Source organism: Dendropsophus ebraccatus, chromosome 1 (assembly GCF_027789765.1).
Source record: "Dendropsophus ebraccatus isolate aDenEbr1 chromosome 1, aDenEbr1.pat, whole genome shotgun sequence".
Lineage (NCBI taxonomy): Eukaryota > Metazoa > Chordata > Amphibia > Anura > Hylidae > Dendropsophus > Dendropsophus ebraccatus.
Genome location: NC_091454.1, coordinates 5,433,458 through 5,457,412, shown reverse-complemented (window position 1 = coordinate 5,457,412; position 23,955 = coordinate 5,433,458). Strand labels below are relative to the sequence as shown.

General features: G+C 49.5%; 2 protein-coding genes across 2 annotated transcripts; both read left to right on the top strand.

Moving 5' to 3' along the window:
- Positions 1 to 3,219: 3,219 nt before the first annotated feature.
- Positions 3,220 to 19,560, top strand: BCL2L13 (BCL2 like 13). Its single transcript, XM_069951451.1, has 7 exons — positions 3,220 to 3,327; positions 8,381 to 8,542; positions 9,006 to 9,113; positions 10,929 to 11,085; positions 11,194 to 11,263; positions 11,432 to 11,575; positions 18,034 to 19,560. The coding sequence occupies exons 2-7, from the start codon at positions 8,416 to 8,418 to the stop codon at positions 18,817 to 18,819; spliced, it is 1,392 nt and encodes a 463-aa protein (XP_069807552.1). The 5' UTR covers positions 3,220 to 3,327; positions 8,381 to 8,415; the 3' UTR covers positions 18,820 to 19,560.
- Positions 19,561 to 22,787: 3,227 nt separating this feature from the next.
- Positions 22,788 to 23,198, top strand: LOC138771610 (histone H3). The gene has a single exon (XM_069951439.1). It carries the CDS (start codon positions 22,788 to 22,790, stop codon positions 23,196 to 23,198), a length of 411 nt encoding a protein of 136 aa, XP_069807540.1.
- The last annotated feature ends 757 nt before the right edge of the window (positions 23,199 to 23,955 follow it).

Here is a 23,955-nt window from a genome sequence, read left to right as displayed (position 1 = left end):
TATCAGTATGTGGGGTAGTGTGACCTCCTGCAGGGGGCGACACCTGTACTCCTATGGTATAATGTATCAGTATGTGGGGTAGTGTGACCTCCTGCAGGGGGCAACACCTGTACTCCTATGGTATAATGTATCAGTATGTGGGGTAGTGTGACCTCCTGCAGGGGGCGACACCTGTACTCCTATGGTATAATGTATCAGTATGTAGTGTGACCTCCTGCAGGGGGCGACACCTGTACTCCTATGGGATAATGTATCAGTATGTGGGGTAGTGTGACCTCCTGCAGGGGGCGACACCTGTACTCCTATGGTGTAATGTATCAGTATGGGGGGTAGTGTGACCTCCTGCAGGGGGCGACACCTGTACTCCTATGGTGTAATGTATCAGTATGTAGTGTGACCTCCTGCAGGGGGCGACACCTGTACTCCTATGGTATAATGTATCAGGGGGTAGTGTGACCTCCTGCAGGGGGCGACACCTGTACTCCTATGGTATAATGTATCAGTATGGGGGGTAGTGTGACCTCCTGCAGGGGGCGACACCTGTACTCCTATGGGATAATGTATCAGTATGGGGGGTAGTGTGACCTCCTGCAGGGGGCGACACCTGTACTCCTATGGGATAATGTATCAGTATGGGGGGTAGTGTGACCTCCTGCAGGGGGCGACACCTGTACTCCTATGGTATAATGTATCAGTATGGGGGGTAGTGTGACCGCCTGCAGGGGGCGACACCTGTACTCCTATGGGATAATGTATCAGTATGGGGGGTAGTCTGACCTCCTGCAGGGGGCGACACCTGTACTCCTATGGGATAATGTATCAGTATGTGGGGTAGTCTGACCTCCTGCAGGGGGCGACACCTGTACTCCTATGGGATAATGTATCAGTATGTGGGGTAGTGTGACCTCCTGCAGGGGGCGACACCTGTACTCCTATGGGATAATGTATCAGTATGTAGTGTGACCTCCTGCAGGGGGCGACACCTGTACTCCTATGGTATAATGTATCAGTATGTAGTGTGACCTCCTGTAGGGGGCGACACCTGTACTCCTATGGTATAATGTATCAGTATGGGGGGTAGTGTGACCTCCTGCAGGGGGCGACACCTGTACTCCTATGGTATAATGTATCAGTATGTAGTGTGACCTCCTGCAGGGGGCGACACCTGTACTCCTATGGTATAATGTATCAGTATGGGGGGTAGTGTGACCTCCTGCAGGGGGGGACACCTGTACTCCTATGGGATAATGTATCAGTATGGGGGGTAGTGTGACCTCCTGCAGGGGGCGACACCTGTACTCCTATGGTATAATGTATCAGTATGTAGTGTGACCTCCTGCAGGGGGCGACACCTGTACTCCTATGGTATAATGTATCAGTATGGGGGGTAGTGTGACCTCCTGCAGGGGGGGACACCTGTACTCCTATGGGATAATGTATCAGTATGGGGGGTAGTGTGACCGCCTGCAGGGGGCGACACCTGTACTCCTATGGTATAATGTATCAGTATGTAGTGTGACCTCCTGCAGGGGGCGACACCTGTACTCCTATGGTATAATGTATCAGTATGGGGGGTAGTGTGACCGCCTGCAGGGGGCGACATCTGTACTCCTATGGTATAATGTATCAGTATGGGGGGTAGTGTGACCTCCTGCAGGGGGCGACACCTGTACTCCTATGGGATAATGTATCAGTATGTGGGGTAGTCTGACCTCCTGCAGGGGGCGACACCTGTACTCCTATGGGATAATGTATCAGTATGTGGGGTAGTGTGACCTCCTGCAGGGGGCGACACCTGTACTCCTATGGGATAATGTATCAGTATGTAGTGTGACCTCCTGCAGGGGGCGACACCTGTACTCCTATGGGATAATGTATCAGTATGTGGGGTAGTGTGACCTCCTGCAGGGGGCGACACCTGTACTCCTATGGGATAATGTATCAGTATGTGGGGTAGTGTGACCTCCTGCAGGGGGCGACACCTGTACTCCTATGGAAGTGTGGAGCTGGACGGCACTGCGTAGGCTCTGTGGCTCAGGTGGGTGCTACAACCTCAGTGGACGGACTCCAAACCCAGTGGAGGTGGTTTTAGGGTGGTTACCATGGATCCTGGGAGAACGCTTCATGCAAGGGTCCTTTTCCCATTTCTAAGATGGCCTCCATGACCTAGTTTTCCGTGGCGCGCATGCGCAAGTTCCGGACGATGACCCGATGTGATGACGTCCTCTTCGGCTGTCCCAGGCCTTTTGCGTTCTCTCACGCATGCCCATTAGTGATGTTTACAAACAGAAGCGGACATATGGAGCGTGAGAAGGAACAGCTGCTTGATAGATCTACGCGGTGAGTGACGGCCCCCTCCATTAACCCTAAGGATCATGGACTCTTTTGATTATTAACTTTATTTGGACTATATGAAGTAATGGCTTACCGATCATGGACTTTTTCCACAGCCCTTATGTATTATTATGATTGTATGCACATGAATTTTGTACCATATATACCGATGCACTTATTTTTACTTTATTATGTACCATGATGTAATTAATTGGGGGAGGCACTGGGGGTGGACCTTTGGGGTTTATATACCTGCTGATATTCCACTCTTGTGTGTTGCTTGAAAAAGATCTCATTGGGAGATCGAAACGTTGCACATTAATGGGTGAATAAATCATTTTCATTTTCACCATATCTTGGAGTGCCACCTCGTCTCGAATTTTCTGTACTCCTATGGGATAATGTATCAGTATGTAGTGTGACCTCCTGTAGGGGGCGACACCTGTACTCCTATGGTATAATGTATCAGTATGGGGGGTAGTGTGACCTCCTGTAGGGGGCGACACCTGTACTCCTATGGTATAATGTATCAGTATGGGGGGTAGTGTGACCTCCTGTAGGGGGCGACACCTGTACTCCTGTGGTGTCTATACTGTCCACACATGGTGACTGACAGCCAGAGGTGACACACAGTCAGAGGACGAAGCGTCCCTTTAAACAGGACATCCCAGCGAGCGATGAGGTAAACAGCTCCGCCTACGCCTCTCCACGTGAACGTAGGGAACGCCCATCCGCGGTTCAGGCCTCGCTCTGGAGTTAAGCCCCGCCCATCTTCCTTAGCTACCCTTTCTTACAACCACGCCCACGTAGTTTTCCGCAGACTCCGATTGGTCAGCCGTTGACAGGTGTGGGCGTTTCTCTGTCATCCTTGCGCCCTAACGTCACGCCTCGCACGTCTCCTCGCAGAGCTCCGCCCCCCATCATGGCTGCGGCTCCTGTGTAGAACGGGGAGCCGGGACAGGAGGGACCGCTCAGCGCCAGCTGCGGCCACAGGTGAGCGGGGCGGGGTGTGCGGACCGGGCGCCGGGGCTACTCCCTTACTATGGCTGCGGAGAGACCTCTGCCCCTAGTGACCGGAGGGGGAATGACCCTGCTGGGGCTATAGGCGATCCGGGCTGCTCTATAGGGACGCCCTAGTGGAGGAACAGGGAACTGCAGCGCTTCTTATAGAACTGATGTACGAGAAACTACAACCAGAGGCTGTCAGGGCATGCTGGGAGTTGTAGTTCTACACCAGGTGCAGAGCCAGAGGCTGTCAGGGCATGCTGGGAGTTGTAGTTCTTCACCAGGTGCAGAGGCTGTCAGGGCATGCTGGGAGTTGTAGTTCTACACCAGGTGCAGAGGCTGTCAGGGCATGCTGGGAGTTGTAGTTCTACACCAGCTGCAGAGGCTGTCAGGGCATGCTGGGAGTTGTAGTTCTACACCAGGTGCAGAGGCTGTCAGGGCATGCTGGGAGTTGTAGTTCTACACCAGCTGCAGAGGCTGTCAGGGCATGCTGGGAGTTGTAGTTCTACACCAGCTGCAGAGGCTGGCAAGGCATGCTGGGAGTTGTAGTTCTACACCAGGTGCAGAGCCAGAGGCTGTCAGGGCATGCTGGGAGTTGTAGTTCTACACCAGCTGCTTAGGCTGTCAGGGCATGCTGGGAGTTGTAGTTCTACACCAGCTGCTTAGGCTGTCAGGGCATGCTGGGAGTTGTAGTTCTACACCAGCTGCTTAGGCTGTCAGGGCATGCTGGGAGTTGTAGTTCACCAGCTGCAGAGGCTGTCAGGGCACGCTGGGAGTTGTAGTTCTACACCAGGTGCAGAGGCTGTCAGGGCATGCTGGGAGTTGTAGTTCTTCACCAGCTGCAGAGGCTCTCAGGGCATGTTGGGAGTTGTAGTTCTACACCAGCTGCAGAGGCTGTCAGGGCATGCTGGAAGTTGTAGTTCTACACCAGGTGCTTAGGCTGTCAGGGCATGCTGGGAGTTGTAGTTCTACACCAGCTGCAGAGGCTCTCAGGGCATGCTGGAAGTTATAGTTCTACACCAGCTGCAGAGCCAGAGGCTGTCAGGGCATGCTGGGAGTTGTAGTTCTACACCAGGTGCAGAGGCTGTCAGGGCATGCTGGGAGTTGTAGTTCTACACCAGGTGCAGAGGCTGTCAGGGCATGCTGGGAGTTGTAGTTTAGCTCTTTCTGGGGATACAGAACTTGCCCCACTGGCTGGTAACTACCGGTACTGTAGTGGGGGCAGCCTGATGTAGTGATATACCCTATTATGTGCTGTAGATGCTGAGCGCCCTGTACATGCCGTGTGCTCGCTCCCCCTCCCCTCCAGCAGAAAGATATATACAGTACATATATATATATATATATATATATATATATACTCCAGGGTTCTCCCCAGCCCTGCAGTGTAATCTGGCTATAATGGCGGATTCTTACAGATGTGGCACATTCCTGGACTTGGGGCCCTGTTATCGCTGCTGCTGTTATTGTAGTAAATCCGCCGCTCTGTTCTCTGCAGACAGAAGCTAAACCCCCCGGAGCCCGGTCTATTATAACCCATTACACGCTCGGTCTGTCCGCCAGCGGCCCCTCCAGGCACCCAGGGGTTAATGCAGCAGGCGGAGCTTATACATCCTATAGCATTACACAGCACATTCCCTATACAAGGAGCGATCGCTGCCCCGGGCCATGATTCTATATATAATGTCACCGCTCTCCACTCCTTATACTACACATATAGTTATGGGGACACCCCACCTGCACCTGTGCAGCATCTGCTATTACTCTCTGGTATCAGCCATGTCAGGCTGGGGGGTGACTGTAGGACAGGTATATACAATCTATTACTCTCTGGTATCAGCCATGTCAGGCTGGGGGGGGGGGGTGTAGGACAGGTATATACAATCTATTACTCTCTGGTATCAGCCATGTCAGGCTGGGGGAGGGGTGACTGTATATACCTGTCCTACAGTCACCCCCCCCAGCCTGACATGGCTGATACCAGAGAGTAATAGATTGTATATACCTGTCCTACAGTCACCTCCCCCCCCAGCCTGACATGGCTGATACCAGGGAGTAATAGATTGTATATACCTGTCCTACAGTCACCTCCCCCCCCTCCAGCCTGACATGGCTGATACCAGAGAGTAATAGATTGTATATACCTGTCCTACAGTCACCCCCCCCCCCCAGCCTGACATGGCTGATACCAGAGAGTAATAGATTGTATATACCTGTCCTACAGTCACCTCCCCTCCCCCAGCCTGACATGGCTGATACCAGAGAGTAATAGATTGTATATACCTGTCCTACAGTCACCTCCCCTCCCCCAGCCTGACATGGCTGATACCAGAGAGTAATAGATTATATATACCTGTCCTACAGTCACCTCCCCCCCCCCAGCCTGACATGGCTGATACCAGAGAGTAATAGATTGTATATACCTGTCCTACATTCACCCCCCCCCCCCCCCCCCCCCAGCCTGACATGGCTGATACCAGGGAGTAATAGACTGTATACACCTGTCCTACAGTCCCCCCCCCCCCAGCCTGACATGACTGATACCAGAGAGTAATAGATTGTATATACCTGTCCTACAGTCACCTCCCCCCCCCCCCAGCCTGACATGGCTGATACCAGAGAGTAGTAGATTGTATATACCTGTCCTACACCTCCCCCCCCCAGCCTGACATGGCTGATACCAGAGAATAATAGATTGTATATACCTGTCCTACAATCTATTACTCTCTGGTATCAGTCATGTCAGGCTTGGGGGGGAGGTGACTGTAGGACAGGTATATACAATCTATTACTCTCTGGTATCAGCCATGTCAGGCTGGGAGGGGGGGGGGTGACTGTAGGACAGGTATATACAATCTATTACTCTCTGGTATCAGCCATGTCAGGCTGGGGGGGGGACTGTAGGACAGGTATATACAATCTATTACTCTCTGGTATCAGCCATGTCAGGCCGGGGGGGGGGGGGGGAGGTGACTGTAGGACAGGTATATACAATCTATTACTTTCTGGTATCAGCCATGTCAGGGAGAGGTGTCTGTGGTTTTCTTCCAGGAAATAAATGCTGGGTCCTCCCTTCCCTCCTACGATCACTGTTTGTCAGCTGTTCCTCCTATGATGCTGCGGCACTGTGATAAGCTTCTGGTTGTAAGGTCCCTTTAAGTGACATAATGTTATTAGATATATAACAAGTGGACTCTCTTCCCTCATAAAGAGGCGGTGGTAGTTCTGCGGTGGTGTCGGCACTCTCTTCCCTCAGTGGTGGTTCTGTGGGGGTGCCGGTGGCTCGGCCCTTATCGTCAGTCATGCACATCGGCTATAAATGTGGCTGTGACTGAACTTCAGCTGGAGCCGCACAAGTTATTGAAGGTCGTGTCCTCTGACGGGGAGGGGGGGGACTGTATTTTGAGTTGACGGCCCCCCAGTAGCCGCCGTAGGGAGGGGGTGACTGTATTCTGAGGTGTCGGCCCCCAGTAGTCTCAGCAGGGAGGGGGTGACTGTATTCGGAGGTGACAGCCCCTCAGTAGTTGCAGCAGGGAGGGGGGTGACTGTATTCTGAGGTGTCGGCCCCTCAGTAGTTGCAGCAGGGAGGGGGGTGACTGTATTCTGAGGTGTCGGCCCTCCAGTAGTCGCAGTAGGGAGGGGGGTGACTGTATTCTGAGGTGTCAGCCCCTCAGTAGTTGCAGCAGGGAGGGGGGTGACTGTATTCGGAGGTGACAGCCCCTCAGTAGTTGCAGCAGGGAGGGGGGTGACTGTATTCGGAGGCGACAGCCCCTCAGTAGTTGCAGCAGGGAGGGGGGTGACTGTATTCGGAGGTGACAGCCCCTCAGTAGTTGCAGCAGGGAGGGGGGTGACTGTATTCTGAGGTGTCTGCCCCCAGTAGTCTCAGCAGGGAGGGGGGGACTGTATTTTGAGTTGACGGCCCCCCAGTAGCCGCCGTAGGGAGGGGGTGACTGTGTTCTGAGGTGTCAGCCCCCCCAGCAGTCGCAGCAGGGAGGGGGAGCTATATTCTGAGGTGATGACCCCCCCCCCCAGTAGTCGCAGCATTCTGAGGTGGAGGCCCCCCAGTAGTTATAGCGAGGAGGGGGCAAATGTATTCTGAGGTGACGGCCCCCCCCAGTACTTGCAGCAGGGAGGGAGAGCTATATTCTGAGGTGTCGGCCCGCCAGTAGTTGCAGCAGGGAGGGGGGTGACTGTATTCTGAGGTGTCGGCCCGCCAGTAGTTGCAGCAGGGAGGGGGTGACTGTATTCGGAGGTGACAGCCCCTCAGTAGTTACAGCAGGGAGGGGGGGTGACTGTATTCGGAGGTGACAGCCCCTCAGTAGTTGCAGCAGGGAGGGGGGGTGACTGTATTCGGAGGTGACAGCCCCTCAGTAGTTGCAGCAGGGAGGGGGGTGACTGTATTCGGAGGTGACAGCCCCTCAGTAGTTACAGCAGGGAGGGGGGGTGACTGTATTCGGAGGTGACAGCCCCTCAGTAGTTGCAGCAGGGAGGGGGTGACTGTATTCGGAGGTGACAGCCCCCCAGTAGTTGCAGCGGGGAGCAGCTCCATATACAGGAGCAGACTGTTATTATTTATTTGTGCAGCTTATTGTTTTCCTTTTTTTGTTTAAATTTTTTTTTTTTTTTTTTTTTTTTTTTATTAACAAAAGTGCATTATTGATTTGGACTAGAATCTGAGCCGCTGACAGGAGAGGTGGAAGAAACTCCCGTCCTGCTGAGACTTGCCAGGGCCGAGCCTCCGGGTGCATTCCATAGTCCGGGCTGCACACCCCACACATCCCATAATGCATCACTCACAGTATGGCTGCTTTCCTTCCAGCACCACCCCTGTCCTCAGGTTGCATCTGGTATTGCATCATAGACTCCTTCCTTTCATTGGTGCAGAGCTGCGTTACCTGACACAACCTGTGCACAGGGGAGGCACTGTTTTAGAATAATATAACTATATTCTGTCATGAAATCCTTGAGGGTGAAGCGATGTGAGTTCAGCTCTGGAGCACAGACAGGTTCCCTGTGTCACTGTATCTTGTGTGTTTTTCAGGAGCTCTGCAGTCCCCGATACCTCAGGACGGGCTCATGGCGTCTGCCTCCTCGGTGCCTGTTGGGTTTCACTGTGAAACGAAGTATGTGGTGCTCAGCTACCTGGGGTACCCCCTGCAGGAGGCTCCGAAGGAAGGGCCCCCCACCGCCCCCGCAGCAGCAGGTGAGCTCTTAGCATTGGCTGGGGCTTGTAGTTCTACACGGTATCTGAGCCTGTGTTGGTGTCAGTCCTCACCGCCGCTTCGGCATCACATTCATGACACAGTGTCAGGCCGGACCCCCCTCCTGCGGTGCGGAGTTCCTTAGTCTTGTCTGATGCCGTGGAGTCTGTGTGGTGGCAGCGGCCTCAGCTCCTCCCGCGTTTTCCGCTCGGCTTCTGATCTGGTGTGACAGGCTGTCCGGGCAGATCAGCATCTCGCTGCTCTCTGGTGCACTGAACACCAGACCTGCCCAATCCACCACCGGAGTATCTGCCCCTCACCAGGGGTAATGCTGGGGCGAGGAACAACATGGCCGACATAAGTCAACTCAGCACTGTTCATCCTGAGCTTTCTGGTTCATTAATACAATGCAAGAAGTGAAGACTGACACCGAGGATGTAACTGTATATTATATCTGTATAACAGGTGTCCTGCAGCCTCCGACCACCACAGCCGCCTCCAGGGAAGAACTGGAGAAACTCCGAGCTGAGATAGAGGAGGAGCTGAAGAGGCTGGAGGAGGAGATATCTGCTGGTGAGAGCGGATACACTGTATACTCAGTGATGTCACCGCTGATCTCTAGTGACGGATAGGCTGTATTCTCAGTGATGTCACTGATCTCTAGTGATGGATAGGCTGTATTCTCAGTGATGTCACCGCTGATCTCTAGTGATGGATAGGCTGTATTCTCAGTGATGTCACTGATCTCTAGTGATGGATAGGCTGTATTCTCAGTGATGTCACCGCTGATCTCTAGTGATGGATAGGCTGTATTCTCAGTGATGTCACCGCTGATCTCTAGTGATGGATAGGCTGTATTCTCAGTGATGTCACTGATCTCTAGTGATGGATAGGCTGTATTCTCAGTGATGTCACCGCTGATCTCTAGTGATGGATAGGCTGTATTGTCAGTGATGTCACCGCTGATCTCTAGTGACGGATAGGCTGTATTCTCAGTGATGTCACTGCTGATCTCTAGTGATGGATAGGCTGTATTCTCAGTGATGTCACTGCTGATCTCTAGTGATGGATAGGCTTTATTCTCAGTGATGTCACTGCTGATCTCTAGTGATGGATAGGCTGTATTCTCAGTGATGTCACTGCTGATCTCTAGTGATGGATAGGCTGTATTCTCAGTGATGTCACTGATCTCTAGTGATGGATAGGCTGTATTCTCAGTGATGTCACCGCTGATCTCTAGTGATGGATAGGCTTTATTCTCAGTGATGTCACTGCTGATCTCTAGTGATGGATAGGCTGTATTCTCAGTGATGTCACTGCTGATCTCTAGTGATGGATAGGCTGTATTCTCAGTGATGTCACTGCTGATCTCTAGTGATGGATAGGCTGTATTCTCAGTGATGTCACCGCTGATCTCTAGTGATGGATAGGCTGTATTCTCAGTGATGTCACTGATCTCTAGTGATGGATAGGCTGTATTCTCAGTGATGTCACTGCTGGTCTCTAGTGATGGATAGGCTGTATTCTCAGTGATGTCACTGATCTCTAGTGATGGATAGGCTGTATTCTCAGTGACATCACTGATCTCTAGTGATGAATAGGCTGTATTCTCAGTGATGTCACTGATCTCTAGTGATGGATAGGCTGTATTCTCAGTGACGTCACTGATCTCTAGTGATGGATAGGCTGTATTCTCAGTGATGTCACTGCTGATCTCTAGTGATATGATAGGCTGTATTCTCAGTGATGTCACTGCTGATCTCTAGTGATAGATAGGCTGTATTCTCAGTGATGTCACTGCTGATCTCTAGTGATGGATAGGCTGTATTCTCAGTGATGTCACCGCTGATCTCTAGTGATGGATAGGCTGTATTCTCAGTGATGTCACCGCTGATCTCTAGTGATGGATAGGCTGTATTCTCAGTGATGTCACCGCTGATCTCTAGTGATGGATAGGCTGTATTCTCAGTGATGTCACTGATCTCTAGTGATGGATAGGCTGTATTCTCAGTGATGTCACTGCTGATCTCTAGTGATATGATAGGCTGTATTCTCAGTGATGTCACCGCTGATCTCTAGTGATGGATAGGCTGTATTCTCAGTGATGTCACCGCTGATCTCTAGTGATGGATAGGCTGTATTCTCAGTGATGTCACTGATCTCTAGTGATGGATAGGCTGTATTCTCAGTGACGTCACTGATCTCTAGTGATGGATAGGCTGTATTCTCAGTGATGTCACTGATCTCTAGTGATGGATAGGCTGTATTCTCAGTGACGTCACTGATCTCTAGTGATGGATAGGCTGTATTCTCAGTGATGTCACTGCTGATCTCTAGTGATATGATAGGCTGTATTCTCAGTGATGTCATGGTCCTCTCTGATTCTAGCTTTCCCCAGCACTGGTTTTGACATGCACACGTCTCCAGTCTTCAGTCCCGCCAGCCCGGACAGCGCCATTGAGGAGTGTTTGGCTCAGCTGGCGGAGAGGATGTGTCTTGAGAACCCGGCTGCGCTGGACAAGGCCTCGGAGAACCTCCTGAGTGGGTGAGTGTTGCCGCACCTCTCTCTTCTGCCCCCTTGAGGGAGTTTACAACACTGCATAACAGGATGACGCCATATAAAACCCATAATAATCTTAGTTCATCCCCCCAGGAGCCTGAATTATGACGCGTTCAGGAAGGAGTCAGAAGATGCTGCCTCTCAGACCACCGGCTGGAATAAGGTGATTTGTGGCCCCTCCTGTAATGTGCGAGGATAGGGCATGCTGGGAGTAGTAGTTGTGTAGTTTCACTGTTGAGGGTACAGAGCCGCTGTCTGTGATTATAGTCATACGCTTATCCTTGCTCTTTATGATGGCGTCATTGACTGATACCATATTCTCTCTTTGCAGGTACTCGTACCTCTTGTCCTCCTGCAGCGCCTCCTGCTGGAGCAGACAAGACGTGGCAATCACCAACTAGACAATCTCGTACAACTTGGAGTCTTGTATATGGAGGACGTATGCGCAGACTTCATCATCCAGCAAGGAGGATGGGTATGAACTTGTAATAAGGGATACTGTGTATAAGTATTATGGAGTCTAATGTAAAGATAGTATAGATGTGGTCACTGCTGGTGAATGCACAATGAAACAGGAATCATTACTGATGCACAATTTAGATATATAAGGACCTCAGCCTAACAGGACCAATGATCATCCACTTCTGACCTTACAAAAAAAAATAAAAAATCTGCCACCTCCCAGTTATAGGATATAAGTGGCCGAGGTATAGAGATTTTGTGCAGCCCTGACTGCTGCTATTTACATCAGCAGCACAGATGTCATCCCTGTATATGAGCTACCAAAAGGAGAAGGGACTATAATACTGCCCCTATATACAGGAATATACCTACTATAATACTGCTCATATATACAGAAATATAACTACTATAATACTGCTCCTATATACAGGAATATAACTACTATAATACTGCTCCTATATACAGGAATATAACTACTATAATACTGCTCATATATACAGAAATATAACTACTATAATACTGCTCCCTATATACAGGAATATAACTACTATAATACTGTCCCCTATATACAGGAATATACTATAATACTGCCCCCTATATACAGGGATATAACTACTATAATACTGCTCCCTATATACAGGAATATAACTACTATAATACTGCCCCCTATATACAGGGATATAACTACTATAATACTGCTCCCTATATACAGGAATATACTACTATAATACTGCCCCCTATATACAGGAATATAACTACTATAATACTGCCCCCTATGTACAGGAATATAACTACTATAATACTGCTCCTATATACAGGAATATAACTACTATAATACTGTTCCTATATACAGGAATATACCTACTATAATACTGCTCCTATATACAGAAATATAACTACTATAATACTGCTCCTATATACAGGAATATAACTACTATAATACTGCCCCTATATACAGGAATATAATTACTATAATACTGCTCCTATATACAGGAATATAACTACTATAATACTGCCCCCTATATACAGGAATATAACTACTATAATACTGCTCCTATATACAGGAATATAACTACTATAATACTGCCCCCTATAGATTATAGCTTAGTATGCTGGTATATAGCGATATATCATGGTCCTGGTGCAGGGTATATATCCTGTCTGTCTCTGGGCGGTATATTTTGGCCGCTGGTTGGTCAGGTTTTCAGAGAGAACTCTGCCAGGTGTTGGCGCCGTGCCGGCCTTAGTGCCCTCCATATCAGCACATCAGTGTCTGAGCTCGGAGATCATACCCAGGATTACAGGACGTCGCCGTCCAGCTGGATATAAGGTAAATTCTCTCCGGCTAAATCGGCAGCTGATGGAGTCATTTCCTGATGGATTATCAGCCCCTCGTTGCTCCCTGTACAGATGTCGGAGGATTCCCGCCGCTCTCAATGTGACCTCCTTTTTGCTTGGAATGTCTTCTCCATCGCCGCTTTCGGCCATTTTTGCTTTGTGTTGCTGTGTATATATCTAAGCGATTATTCACAGATCCCGTGTAGGTGACCGGGGGGGGTGATACATGGCAGCAGCGTTATAAATGTCTCTGGAGGATATATCAGTGCTGGAACGTTATAAGAGGAGCGGCTGATATCAGTCACATAGGATGTAATAGGAGGTTATATCAGTACTGGAGCGTTATAAGAGGAGCGGCTGATATCAGTCACATATGATGTATTAGGAGGTTATATCAGTGCTGGAGCGTTATAAGAGGAGCGGCTGATATCAGTCACATAGGATGTAATAGGAGGTTATATCAGTACTGGAGCGTTATAAGAGGAGCGGCTGATATCAGTCACATATGATGTAATAGGAGGTTATATCAGTACTGGAGCATTATAGGAGGAGCGGCTGATATCAGTCACATATGATGTAATGTCTCTGGTTATATCAGTGCTGGAGCGTTATAAGAGGAGCGGCTGATATCAGTCACATATGATGTAATAGGAGGTTATATCAGTACTGGAGCGTTATAAGAGGAGCGGCTGATATAACCTCCAGACATTACATCATGTGACTGATATCAGCCGCTCCTCTTATAACGCTCCAGTACTGATATAACCTCCAGACATTACATCATGTGACTGATATCAGTACTGGAGCGTTATAAGAGGAGCGGCTGATATCAGTCACATATATAATCTGGAGGTTATATCAGTACTGGAGCGTTATAAGAGGAGCGGCTGATATCTGGAGGCTCTCATATTCTCCTGGCTGATAACAGAGAGTAGTCGCTGCACTCAGCCGTGTGATCTTCGTGACCTTTTCTCTCACAACCTATTGATCTTCGCTCTGTTTACTCTCTCTCTCTCTCTCGCTGTTCCCAATTCTCTCCCTCCCTTTCTCTCTCTCTCTCTTGCGTGCACTCTCTCATTTTACTTGCTCTTTCTCTCTCGCTCGCTCTTCCCAATTCTCTCTCCTCACTTGCTCTCTCTCTCCCTTATGCTGTCCCTCCCTTTTTCTCTCTCTCTCTCTCTCCTCACTTGCTCTTTCTCTCCCCCTCCCTTGCACTCTCTCTCCCTTATGCTCTCTCTCTCCCTTATGCTCTCCCTCCCTTTCTCTCTCTCTCTCTCTCTCTCCTCACTTGCTCTTTCTCTCCCCCTCCCTCGCTCTCTCTCTCTTGCGTGCGCTCTCTCCTCACTTGCACTCTCTCTCCCTTATGCTCTCTCTCTCCCTTATGCTGTCCCTCCCTTTTTCTCTCTCTCTCTCCTCACTTGCTCTTTCTCTCCCCCTCCCTTGCACTCTCTCTCCCTTATGCTCTCTCTCTCCCTTATGCTCTCCCTCCCTTTCTCTCTCTCTCTCTCTCTCTCCTCACTTGCTCTTTCTCTCCCCCTCCCTCGCTCTCTCTCTCTCTTGCGTGCGCTCTCCCCCTCCCTTGCACTCTCTCTCCCTTATGCTCTCTCTCTCCCTTATGCTGTCCCTCCCTTTTTCTCTCTCTCTCTCTCCTCACTTGCTCTTTCTCTCCCCCTCCCTCGCTCTCTCTCTCGCTCGCTCTCTTCCCAGCATTACTTTGGCATCATCATTTGCCCTGCAGCCGAGTCTCAGCCTCACATATCTGGGTCGGTGCTGTCTCCAGCTGTGTGTCACACGCTCCCCGCTCTCTCTCGCTGTGTGTCACGCACGCTCTCTGCGCTCTCTCTCGCTGTGTGTCACGCACGCTCCCTGCTCTCTTCTGCCGCAGATGTGACAGTCTCCTCACCGGACTCTGCATCTCTCCAGCCGTCTCGCGGGGTAAGACCCTCACTTATGTGGCTTCATCTATCTCTGGGGGATCCGGTCTATGGCGGCTGCCGGGGTGTAACCCTGACATTCCGTGCTTGGCTGCTGCAGCACCTCTTTATAGTCACCGATTGCTTAGTCTGATATATTAGTCACCTGCTGTATACACTGCGGTCTCCAGCACTGCGGGGGTTAACACAGAGCCCGTTCCTTTACAGGCGGAGACTTGTCCTATAGATATATCCCCATAGGAATATCATATACCTGCAGCTGTGTTCATCCTGAGCTGCCTGATTCATGAACACAACTGCGCAGTAATAGAGGGATGTGTCTATAGATCGGCGTCATGTTTGACTACTCTCAGGAGGAGGATGGTGGGAGTTTTAGTTTGGAGAATAGAGTGATGAGTTTATAGATTGCGGTCCTATTCTACTACTCTCAGCAGGAGGATGATGGGGGTTGTAGTTTGGAGAATAGAGGGATCAGTCTATAGATCGGAGTCCTGTTCTACTACTCTCAGCAGGAGGATGATGGGGGTTGTAGTTTGGAATATAGAGGGATGAGTCTATAGATTGTGGTCCTATTCTACTACTCAGCAGGAGGATGATGGGGGTTGTAGTTTGGAATATAGAGGGATGAGTCTATAGATTGTGGTCCTATTCTACTACTCAGCAGGAGGATGATGGGGGTTGTAGTTTGGAGAATAGAGGGATCAGTCTATAGATCGGAGTCCTGTTCTACTACTCTCAGCAGGAGGATGATGGGGGTTGTAGTTTGGAATATAGAGGGATGAGTCTATAGATTGTGGTCCTATTCTACTACTCAGCAGGAGGATGATGGGGGTTGTAGTTTGGAGAATAGAGGGATCAGTCTATAGATCGGAGTCCTGTTCTACTACTCTCAGCAGGAGGATGATGGGGGTTGTAGTTTGGGGAATAGACACTGTATATGTGATCTGGGGTCACTGGTGTCCCCCGCGATCTCCTGTGCAGACCCCCCCCCCTCTCCTCTCCGCCGGGTCCTGTCAGCTTCACTCCTTCTACCCCGTTACCCCCAGCATCCACACCCGTCCCTCAGGTGGAGGCGCCGCCGCCCTCTCTTAACTCTTTCATCCATAGGAGTTTGCACCTTATACTCCAATCCCATCCGGAGCTGCATTCACCATTCAGACCGCCCTCTCAGCGTTAGCATTACATCTCCTGCGATGCAACACAGCAGAATATGATCTGTCTCTTTAATAAGAGGGGGGTCTGTACTGTGACACAGGGCGTCCCCGGTGCAGCCACACATCGATCCCATCTCAGTGTTAATGGCTCCAACTCATCCCTAATGCTTCTCATTAAGGGGAGCCAAGAGCAGCGCGGTCCCAGAATGCACCAGGGCTAATGTGATATCAATGTGCCCATTGAGGGGCGCCGTCCTCCCCTGTGACCGGGAAGTCCCATGTAAATAATGCCTCATCACTGCAGAGTTTTGCATGTCGGAGCTGAGGATCTGTCACAGTGTATCTGTGTATGGGATTCCCTGACACATTGTGACGGTTCTGCAGCTCTGGACATGACTCATATACAGCCGCTGTAAACTGCTGCCCTGTTCGACTCGCTGGCGACATTGTAAAAACTTACATAAGACGGGGCTGGCGGCAGCAGGGAGAGGAGCATGCTGGGTATTTATTCTGTGACATTCCTGCAAATAAAGCAGCTTTAGTGTCCACATGGATGAAGCTCCATCCTTAAAGGGACAAGCGCCCATTTATGTTACATTCCGGTTATACATTATGATATCACACCTGATGCCGAGAAGAGTCATGACATCACTTCCTGTCCGGGCAGCGGCGAATAATTACTGACAGAAACAGAGATTCTCAGAGAAGAATCCGTAATACTGCCGAGCCGTCCCCGAGGAAAGGACCAGGACTGTATTCATACCGCACTGCTCACAGGATGGGATTATAGTATATACCTGTATATAAGAGCAGTATTATAGGAGTTATATCCCTGTATATAGGAGGCAGTATTATAGTAGTTATATTCTTGTATATAGGAGCAGTATTATAGTAGTTATATCCCTGTATATAGGAGCAGTATTATAGTAGTTATATCCCTGTATATAGGAGCAGTATTATAGTAGTTATATTCCTGTATATAGGAGCAGTATTATAGTAGTATATCCCTGTATATAGGGGGCAGTATTATAGTAGTTATATTCCTGTATATAGGGGGCAGTATTATAGTAGTTATATTCCTGTATATAGGAGCAGTATTATAGTAGTTATATTCTTGTATATAGGAGGCAGTATTATAGTAGTATATTCCTGTATATAGGGAGCAGTATTATAGTAGTTATATTCCTGTATATAGGAGCAGTATTATAGTAGTTATATCCCTGTAAATAGGGGCAGTATTATAGTAGTTATATTCTTGTATATAGGAGCAGTATTATAGTAGTTATATTCCTGTATATAGGAGCAGTATTATAGTAGTTATATTCTTGTATATAGGAGCAGTATTATAGTAGTTATATTCCTGTATATAGGGAGCAGTATTATAGTAGTTATATTCCTGTATATAGGAGCAGTATTATAGTAGGTATATCCCTGTATATAGGAGCAGTATTATAGTAGTTATATTCCTGTATATAGGAGCAGTATTATAGTAGTTATATTCCTGTATATAGGAGCAGTATTATAGTAGTTATATTGTAGCTAAGTGGTAGTAATGAGAATCTGTACTGTATCTAGGATATACTTAGGGATTCCCATACCCTTCACTTTGTTACTATCAGTGTTGCTGCAGGTTATGTTACACACTTGTACTGTAAAGATCTGGGAGACAAGATTATTGTACAGGTTAGTCCTGGGTGGGTGGAGATGCAGCTGGTGTCTCTTTATTCGGCCATGTTGGCTTTTTTTTTAACATTTTACCTGTGAAAACTGCGCAGTCAATAACATCTAAACCGCAGGATAAGAGGGACGATACGATACAAGGCTCTTCTCACTTTCTGACATAGTAGTGCAGGGCGACAGATTACGCTCCAGTTGTTTCGGCCTTCTGGTTCTTTGGAGATTATATTATTTATTAATGAGCGCAGTGTTCACTGTGCCAGGAGCTGTAGATCCCATCCTGGCCCGATCAGACCAATATGAGGTCTACAAATGATCCTTCAATGGAGAATCCCTTTAATGCCGCTCATTGTCTCTTCTGTTTTTAGGGCACAGCTTTCAGCCTGGACACTGAGGAGGAAGATGTCCCGGGTCTGATCGCTGAAGATAGCAACGACATCTACATCTTAACTAGCGATAACTCCGAGCAGGTGAGTCCTCCCGAGAGCCTGGCTGTCTCTTCCTCCTGGCACACCGAGAGCTTGCCCACTTCTCTGGGTCCCGAGTCCTGGCAGCAAGTGGCTATGGATCCTGAGGAGCTGAAGAGCCTGGACAGCAATAACGGAGGAGAGGAACGCAGTGAGAACAACTCTTCTAACTCCGACATTGTGCACGTGGAGAAGGAGGAGATAGCGGAAGTCATTGAGGAGGCAGCCGTGGTGGAGGAAAGACTGGCACAAGAAGAAGAGGAGGAGGAGGAGGAGGAGGAGGAGGATGTGGAGGCAGAAGAGAGGGAAATCCTGCTCATCCCTTCTGCTGCGACGGCCACACTCGCTGCCCCATCCCCTCCATCTCAGGCGGAAGAGAAGGAGAGTTCCACTCCTCCAGTATTGGAGCCCCCAAAGGTGGACATAACCATAACCGGAGCTTCAGAAAAGGAGCCTTCAGGTCTCGCTGAGGAGTCTAAGGAAGATGTCTCTGCTCCTTCACCACTGGAGTCAAAGGAAAAAACAGAATCCCCCATCTCCCCCCTGCTGCCTCAATCCACTGAAATAGGGGAAGATAAACCTGTCTTTATTTCCGAGGGGAAATCTATCCTCCTGTATGGAGGAGCAGCTGCCGTCGCCATTTTGGCGGTAGCGGTGGCCATGGTGATAGCGCTGAGAAAAAAATAGAAGTTACACAACGGAAGGTCGCTTCTCCCTCTGAGTCTGCCCGGTTCCCTCTTGTGCCACCCGTGTCGCTCGTACCCTAGCCAATAAAAATGACCGAAACCGAAGTGGGGAAGCAGGGGCAAGAAGCTCCTGTGATCTGGTGCGGGGGTCTGTGTAAGACCCCCCTGATGCTGATAGAATTTCTCTGCACAGGCTTGACCGAGCTGTTAACTCTTCCGTTGCCATCACTGCCAGGGCCGCCACCAGAATGCCTCATTGTGCTGCAAAAATCACGCAACGGTGACCCTAACGGCCACCACAAATACCAAAAAACGGGTAGAAATACGTTGGACCCTGTGGTTGTAGAATGACCCACAGTTTACATAGGAAAGCACTAACCTAAAACCGTATCAGGGAAAGACCCGGCCGCCATCTTTATTTTGTGCCCTTTTCATATATAGTTGTCACTGTAATGATTAGATGGACTTTGGTGGGGACGTGAGGTTCTCCATCTTAGTCTGACACCCGGGTATTGCGTTCCAGTGATACCATTGCACTACAGCGCCCACCCGTGACCGTCTCTTCTACCCCCAACATAGGGTAAAGGGGCAGATGGCGTCTTTTTCTGCTATATCCCTTGAGGAGGTGACAGCGATGCGTCTCACGGTCGCAGGTTTAGTTGTAAAGCCATTTCTTTTCTTAATCTCATAGCGGTAATTTACCCGCCACCCATTTATTTTCATTAAACCTGAAGAGAAAATTTCCCCTGAACTGTTCATTTGATGATTTTCTTTTTTTTGGCCCCAATTGACGACATTGCCGCCTCTGACCGCCGGGACAAGATGGAGTCACCCGGAGGGGGAGGGGCTGGGTTTCCTGCATTGCAAAGATACATATTTTATTTTTAACAAAGGAAAACAAAGCGTTTATTTTATGGAGCCGTCAATAAATTGTAGAGAATTAAAAGAAGGAAAGAAAAAAAAAATTCCCAGCCTCCATAGCCTGAACTGGTGTGAGAGCGTCCCCTGCTGGTATATGTGTGTATGGGAAAGCTGGATGACCACCAATATGGCGGCCTGTGTGATGGTGCTTGTGTGATATAGTAATGGATAAAGCTTAAGCTGATTATTCCTTATAATCTATGGTTGCTATGGGCAACCTAAGACATGGAGCCTCCATAACTTAAAACTCAAAGCAGAAAGATGATTGGCTGTGGGGGTAGCCATAGCAACCATTTGAAAATTGAAACTACTCATCTGATTGGCCAGTCCCTAACAACCAGTCAGCTGCTTCTTTGCTCCAGCTATGTAAATTAAAGCAGAGAGATGATTGGTTGCTGAGGACCCAATATAACCAGTCCTGATGAAAGATAGAAAATGAAAGTATTAATATGATGGGTTGCAGCAGGTTCATAGGAACCAGTTCATCCGCACAAGTGCTCAGTCTGTCAGCTACAACTCCCATCATGCCTGGACAGCTCCTATACCCTAGAACAGGAATGGGGAACCTTCGGCCTTCCAGCTGTTGCAAAACTACAACTCCCATCATGCCTGGACAGCCGAAGGCTGTCCAGGCAAGATGGGAATTGTAGTTTTGCAACGGCTGAAGGTTCCCCATCCCTGGCATAGAGTGCCTGAGCAGTTACTAACAGTGAGCGAGCATCGCCGGTCACATACCCAGCACTGTGCAAAGTCACTATAGTAATGTGAAAGGTTTGGTGCTGGGTATATCTGCTGTATGTAGGGTGGGCCCCTAGAATAAAGTATTCCCTGGTGGGCCCAAGGTACCCCAGTCTGACACTGATGGCGAATGTTGGAGTCCTGGGAGAATAGGATGGTGACGTACACTGCAGGTTTCCTGTGCTGCTTAACCCCTTAGTGACATGAGATTTTTTGATTTTCTAGTATATATGACTTTTTCATTACTCTCCTTGTAATGTGTTGCCAATCACTGACTGCAGCTGTGACACATCTTGGCTAATGGTGGTAAGCGGGGGCGGCTAGAGGTCGTGGTCTGCTCTGCCTGTAGCCCTCAGATCCTACCCTGACAGCTCGCTGGCTGAGGATCTGGGGTAAGTCTTCTGGATTCTCTGGTTGGTGAGTACCAAGGTGTAAAGTGGGTGGTTTAGATTGCTGTGGCCCCTGATGATACCACAAACTGCTCCCATAATGATCCACTGGGCAGATTGGTCCTGTTGTCCATGATTGGACCCTATAGCAGCCGCATCCCCTGCCTCTATAGCGGTTATGTCACTGTCATCAGGACTCAGAATGCATGATGGAGGAGAATGGTGACTGCTGGGTGTGAATGACCGCCATGAAATAGCAAGTCTGGTATAGCCTAGTAGGACACGTCATACACTGCTTTCACATCACACTGCTGCTGGTCAGCCGGACCATAGGGTAAAGAAACCCAAACTGCAGGTATCCTAGTGCTCTGTGTTGCTGTGAAGTCAGGACCTGCATGTGTGACAATGGCCTTAATAACTGTCCAGACTCTGCACAAACCTGGCCTAGGAGCTTACGTCACATGAAATAGAGACGGAAGCTCTGGGTGTCTGAACAGCGTCAGCACGTCATGCCGAGACGTGGAGAGAAGCCGCCTGCAGAGGAGGAACAGGGAGAGGTGAGTAATAAGTCCACAGGAGCGCCCCCTTAACCCCCGGCACTTTGTACATGTGCCCTGTAGCTCCTCTGGATGAAGCTCAGGCCAATTATAGATTAAATTACTAATTAAAAAAAAAAGCTTCAAAAACCCAATAGCCCCGTATACAGGATCAGTACTGGTATATACGGTATATACACACACAACCTATTAACAAAACCGATTTCCCAGGCCTGTGTTACTTTGCAGCTCAGATTATTAGAACAACACTAAATTACTTGTACCCTATAGAGCTCAAGGATGTGACTATGTCTATGGGTAGAAGGACCAAATTATAAACTTTCTGTCAACATTGATTGTACATGTGTAATTACCAGATGTACAACCGCTTACAACCACTAGATGTCCCTGTAGCTAGTATTTGACATGTGTAATTTAATAATAACTTTAGTCACTAGATGTCACTGTGGCTCTGTTATTATACATGTGCTTTCCTAACTCTAACCACTAGATGTCCCTGTAGCTGTTATTTTACATGTGTGATTCTGCCTATAACCACTAGATGTCCCTGTAGCTGTTATTATACATGTGCTTTCCTAACTCTAACCACTAGATGTCCCTGTAGCTGTTATTATACATGTGATTCTACCTATAACCACTAGATGTCCCTGTAGCTGTTATTTTACATGTGTGATTCTGCCTATAACCACTAGATGTCCCTGTAGCTGTTATTATACATGTGATTCTACCTATAACCACTAGATGTCCCTGTAGCTGTTATTATACATGTGATTCTACCTATAACCACTAGATGTCCCTGTAGCTGTTATTATACATGTGATTCTACCTATAACCACTAGATGTCCCTCTAGCTGTAATGTTATCTGTTACAATTAGATTCGTGCGGGAGGTTCCGGTATATTACGGGCGGCTCTACCGACACCGCGGATCTCATAGGAAACCACATCTATTCAGTATAACAATACATGGTGCGGGGCCCCTAACCCTGGATACACAGAAGCCTCTGTCCGCTATCACTGAGGCCACGGGTACCGGAAGTCATAGAGCCCATAGACACCGCATCATCATTACAGGGGCTGCCGGACAATGAATGTGACCGAGTGAGCACCAGGAGAGGGCGCTATTACCGGGAGTTACTGCCAACAACCGGGAGTGAGGATGAACGCTGATTGGTCACGGACACTTCTTGGCGGGTTCAGCTTTATATGAATCAGCCAATAGAATCTAGGAGGCGTGTCTTCCATCAGCCAATAGAGTCTATGGGGTGTGTCCTCCATCAGACAATGAGGCCGCGTCCCGCAGTATAAATCTCCCGCCGCTCTCCCCTCACGCCATATCCCAGCTGTGTCCGTGTAGACAGAGAAATGGCCCGAACCAAGCAGACCGCCCGGAAATCCACCGGAGGGAAAGCTCCCCGCAAGCAGCTGGCCACTAAGGCCGCCAGGAAGAGCGCTCCCGCCACTGGCGGAGTGAAGAAGCCGCACCGCTACCGGCCAGGGACAGTCGCTCTCCGGGAGATCCGCCGCTACCAGAAGTCCACCGAGCTGCTGATCCGGAAGCTTCCCTTCCAGCGCCTGGTGAGAGAGATCGCCCAGGACTTCAAGACCGATCTCCGCTTCCAGAGCTCGGCGGTCATGGCCCTGCAGGAGGCGAGCGAGGCTTATCTGGTGGGACTGTTCGAGGACACCAACCTGTGCGCCATCCACGCCAAGAGGGTCACCATCATGCCCAAAGACATCCAGCTGGCTCGCAGGATCCGGGGGGAGAGGGCTTAGCTGCCCCGGGATACAGCGGCTACACCACAACGGCTCTTCTCAGAGCCACCACCTGCTCCGAAAAGGGCTCAGCCTGCGCTTATTATCCTGCACCTACGGGACAGGGAGAAGGGGATTGTAACCCCACCACCTGCTCCGAAACGGGCTCAGCCTGCGCTTATTATCCTGCACCTACGGTACAGGGAGAAGGGATTGGAGCGGGGGAGTAGGGAGAGGGTGTCCGGCTGCTTATTATCCTGCATATACGGTACAGGGAGAAGGGGATTGGAGCGGGGGAGTAGTGAGAAGAATAGTAGGTAGAGGGTGTCCGGCTGCTTATTATCCTGCATATACGGTACAGGGAGAAGGGATTAGCGACACCTGGTGGCCGGGTGTGGTAACTGCTGGTGCGCGGGATGATGGGGGAGTAGTGAGAGATCAGATAGTAGGGAGAGGGTGTCCGGCTGCTTATTATCCTGCATATACGGTACAGTGTAGCGCCCCCTGCTGGCGGGTTGTGTTGTCTCTTCATTAAAGCAGTTGCTTGGTATAGGGAAACCTGAGCTGTGTGCGGCCGCTGATCCTCCCTGATGCGGTACCGCACATATCACCCGCTCTCCTGGTGGTCCCTGACTGCTCCTCATCCTCTAGATCAGAGAATATTCACATTAGGAGGGAGCACGGCGGTAACTGCAGGATGAGCGGGGAACTCAAACCTTCCGCTCTAAAACCGCCACACTAATCGGCTGATCCCCGGAGCTCTGGGGGGGGGATTCCC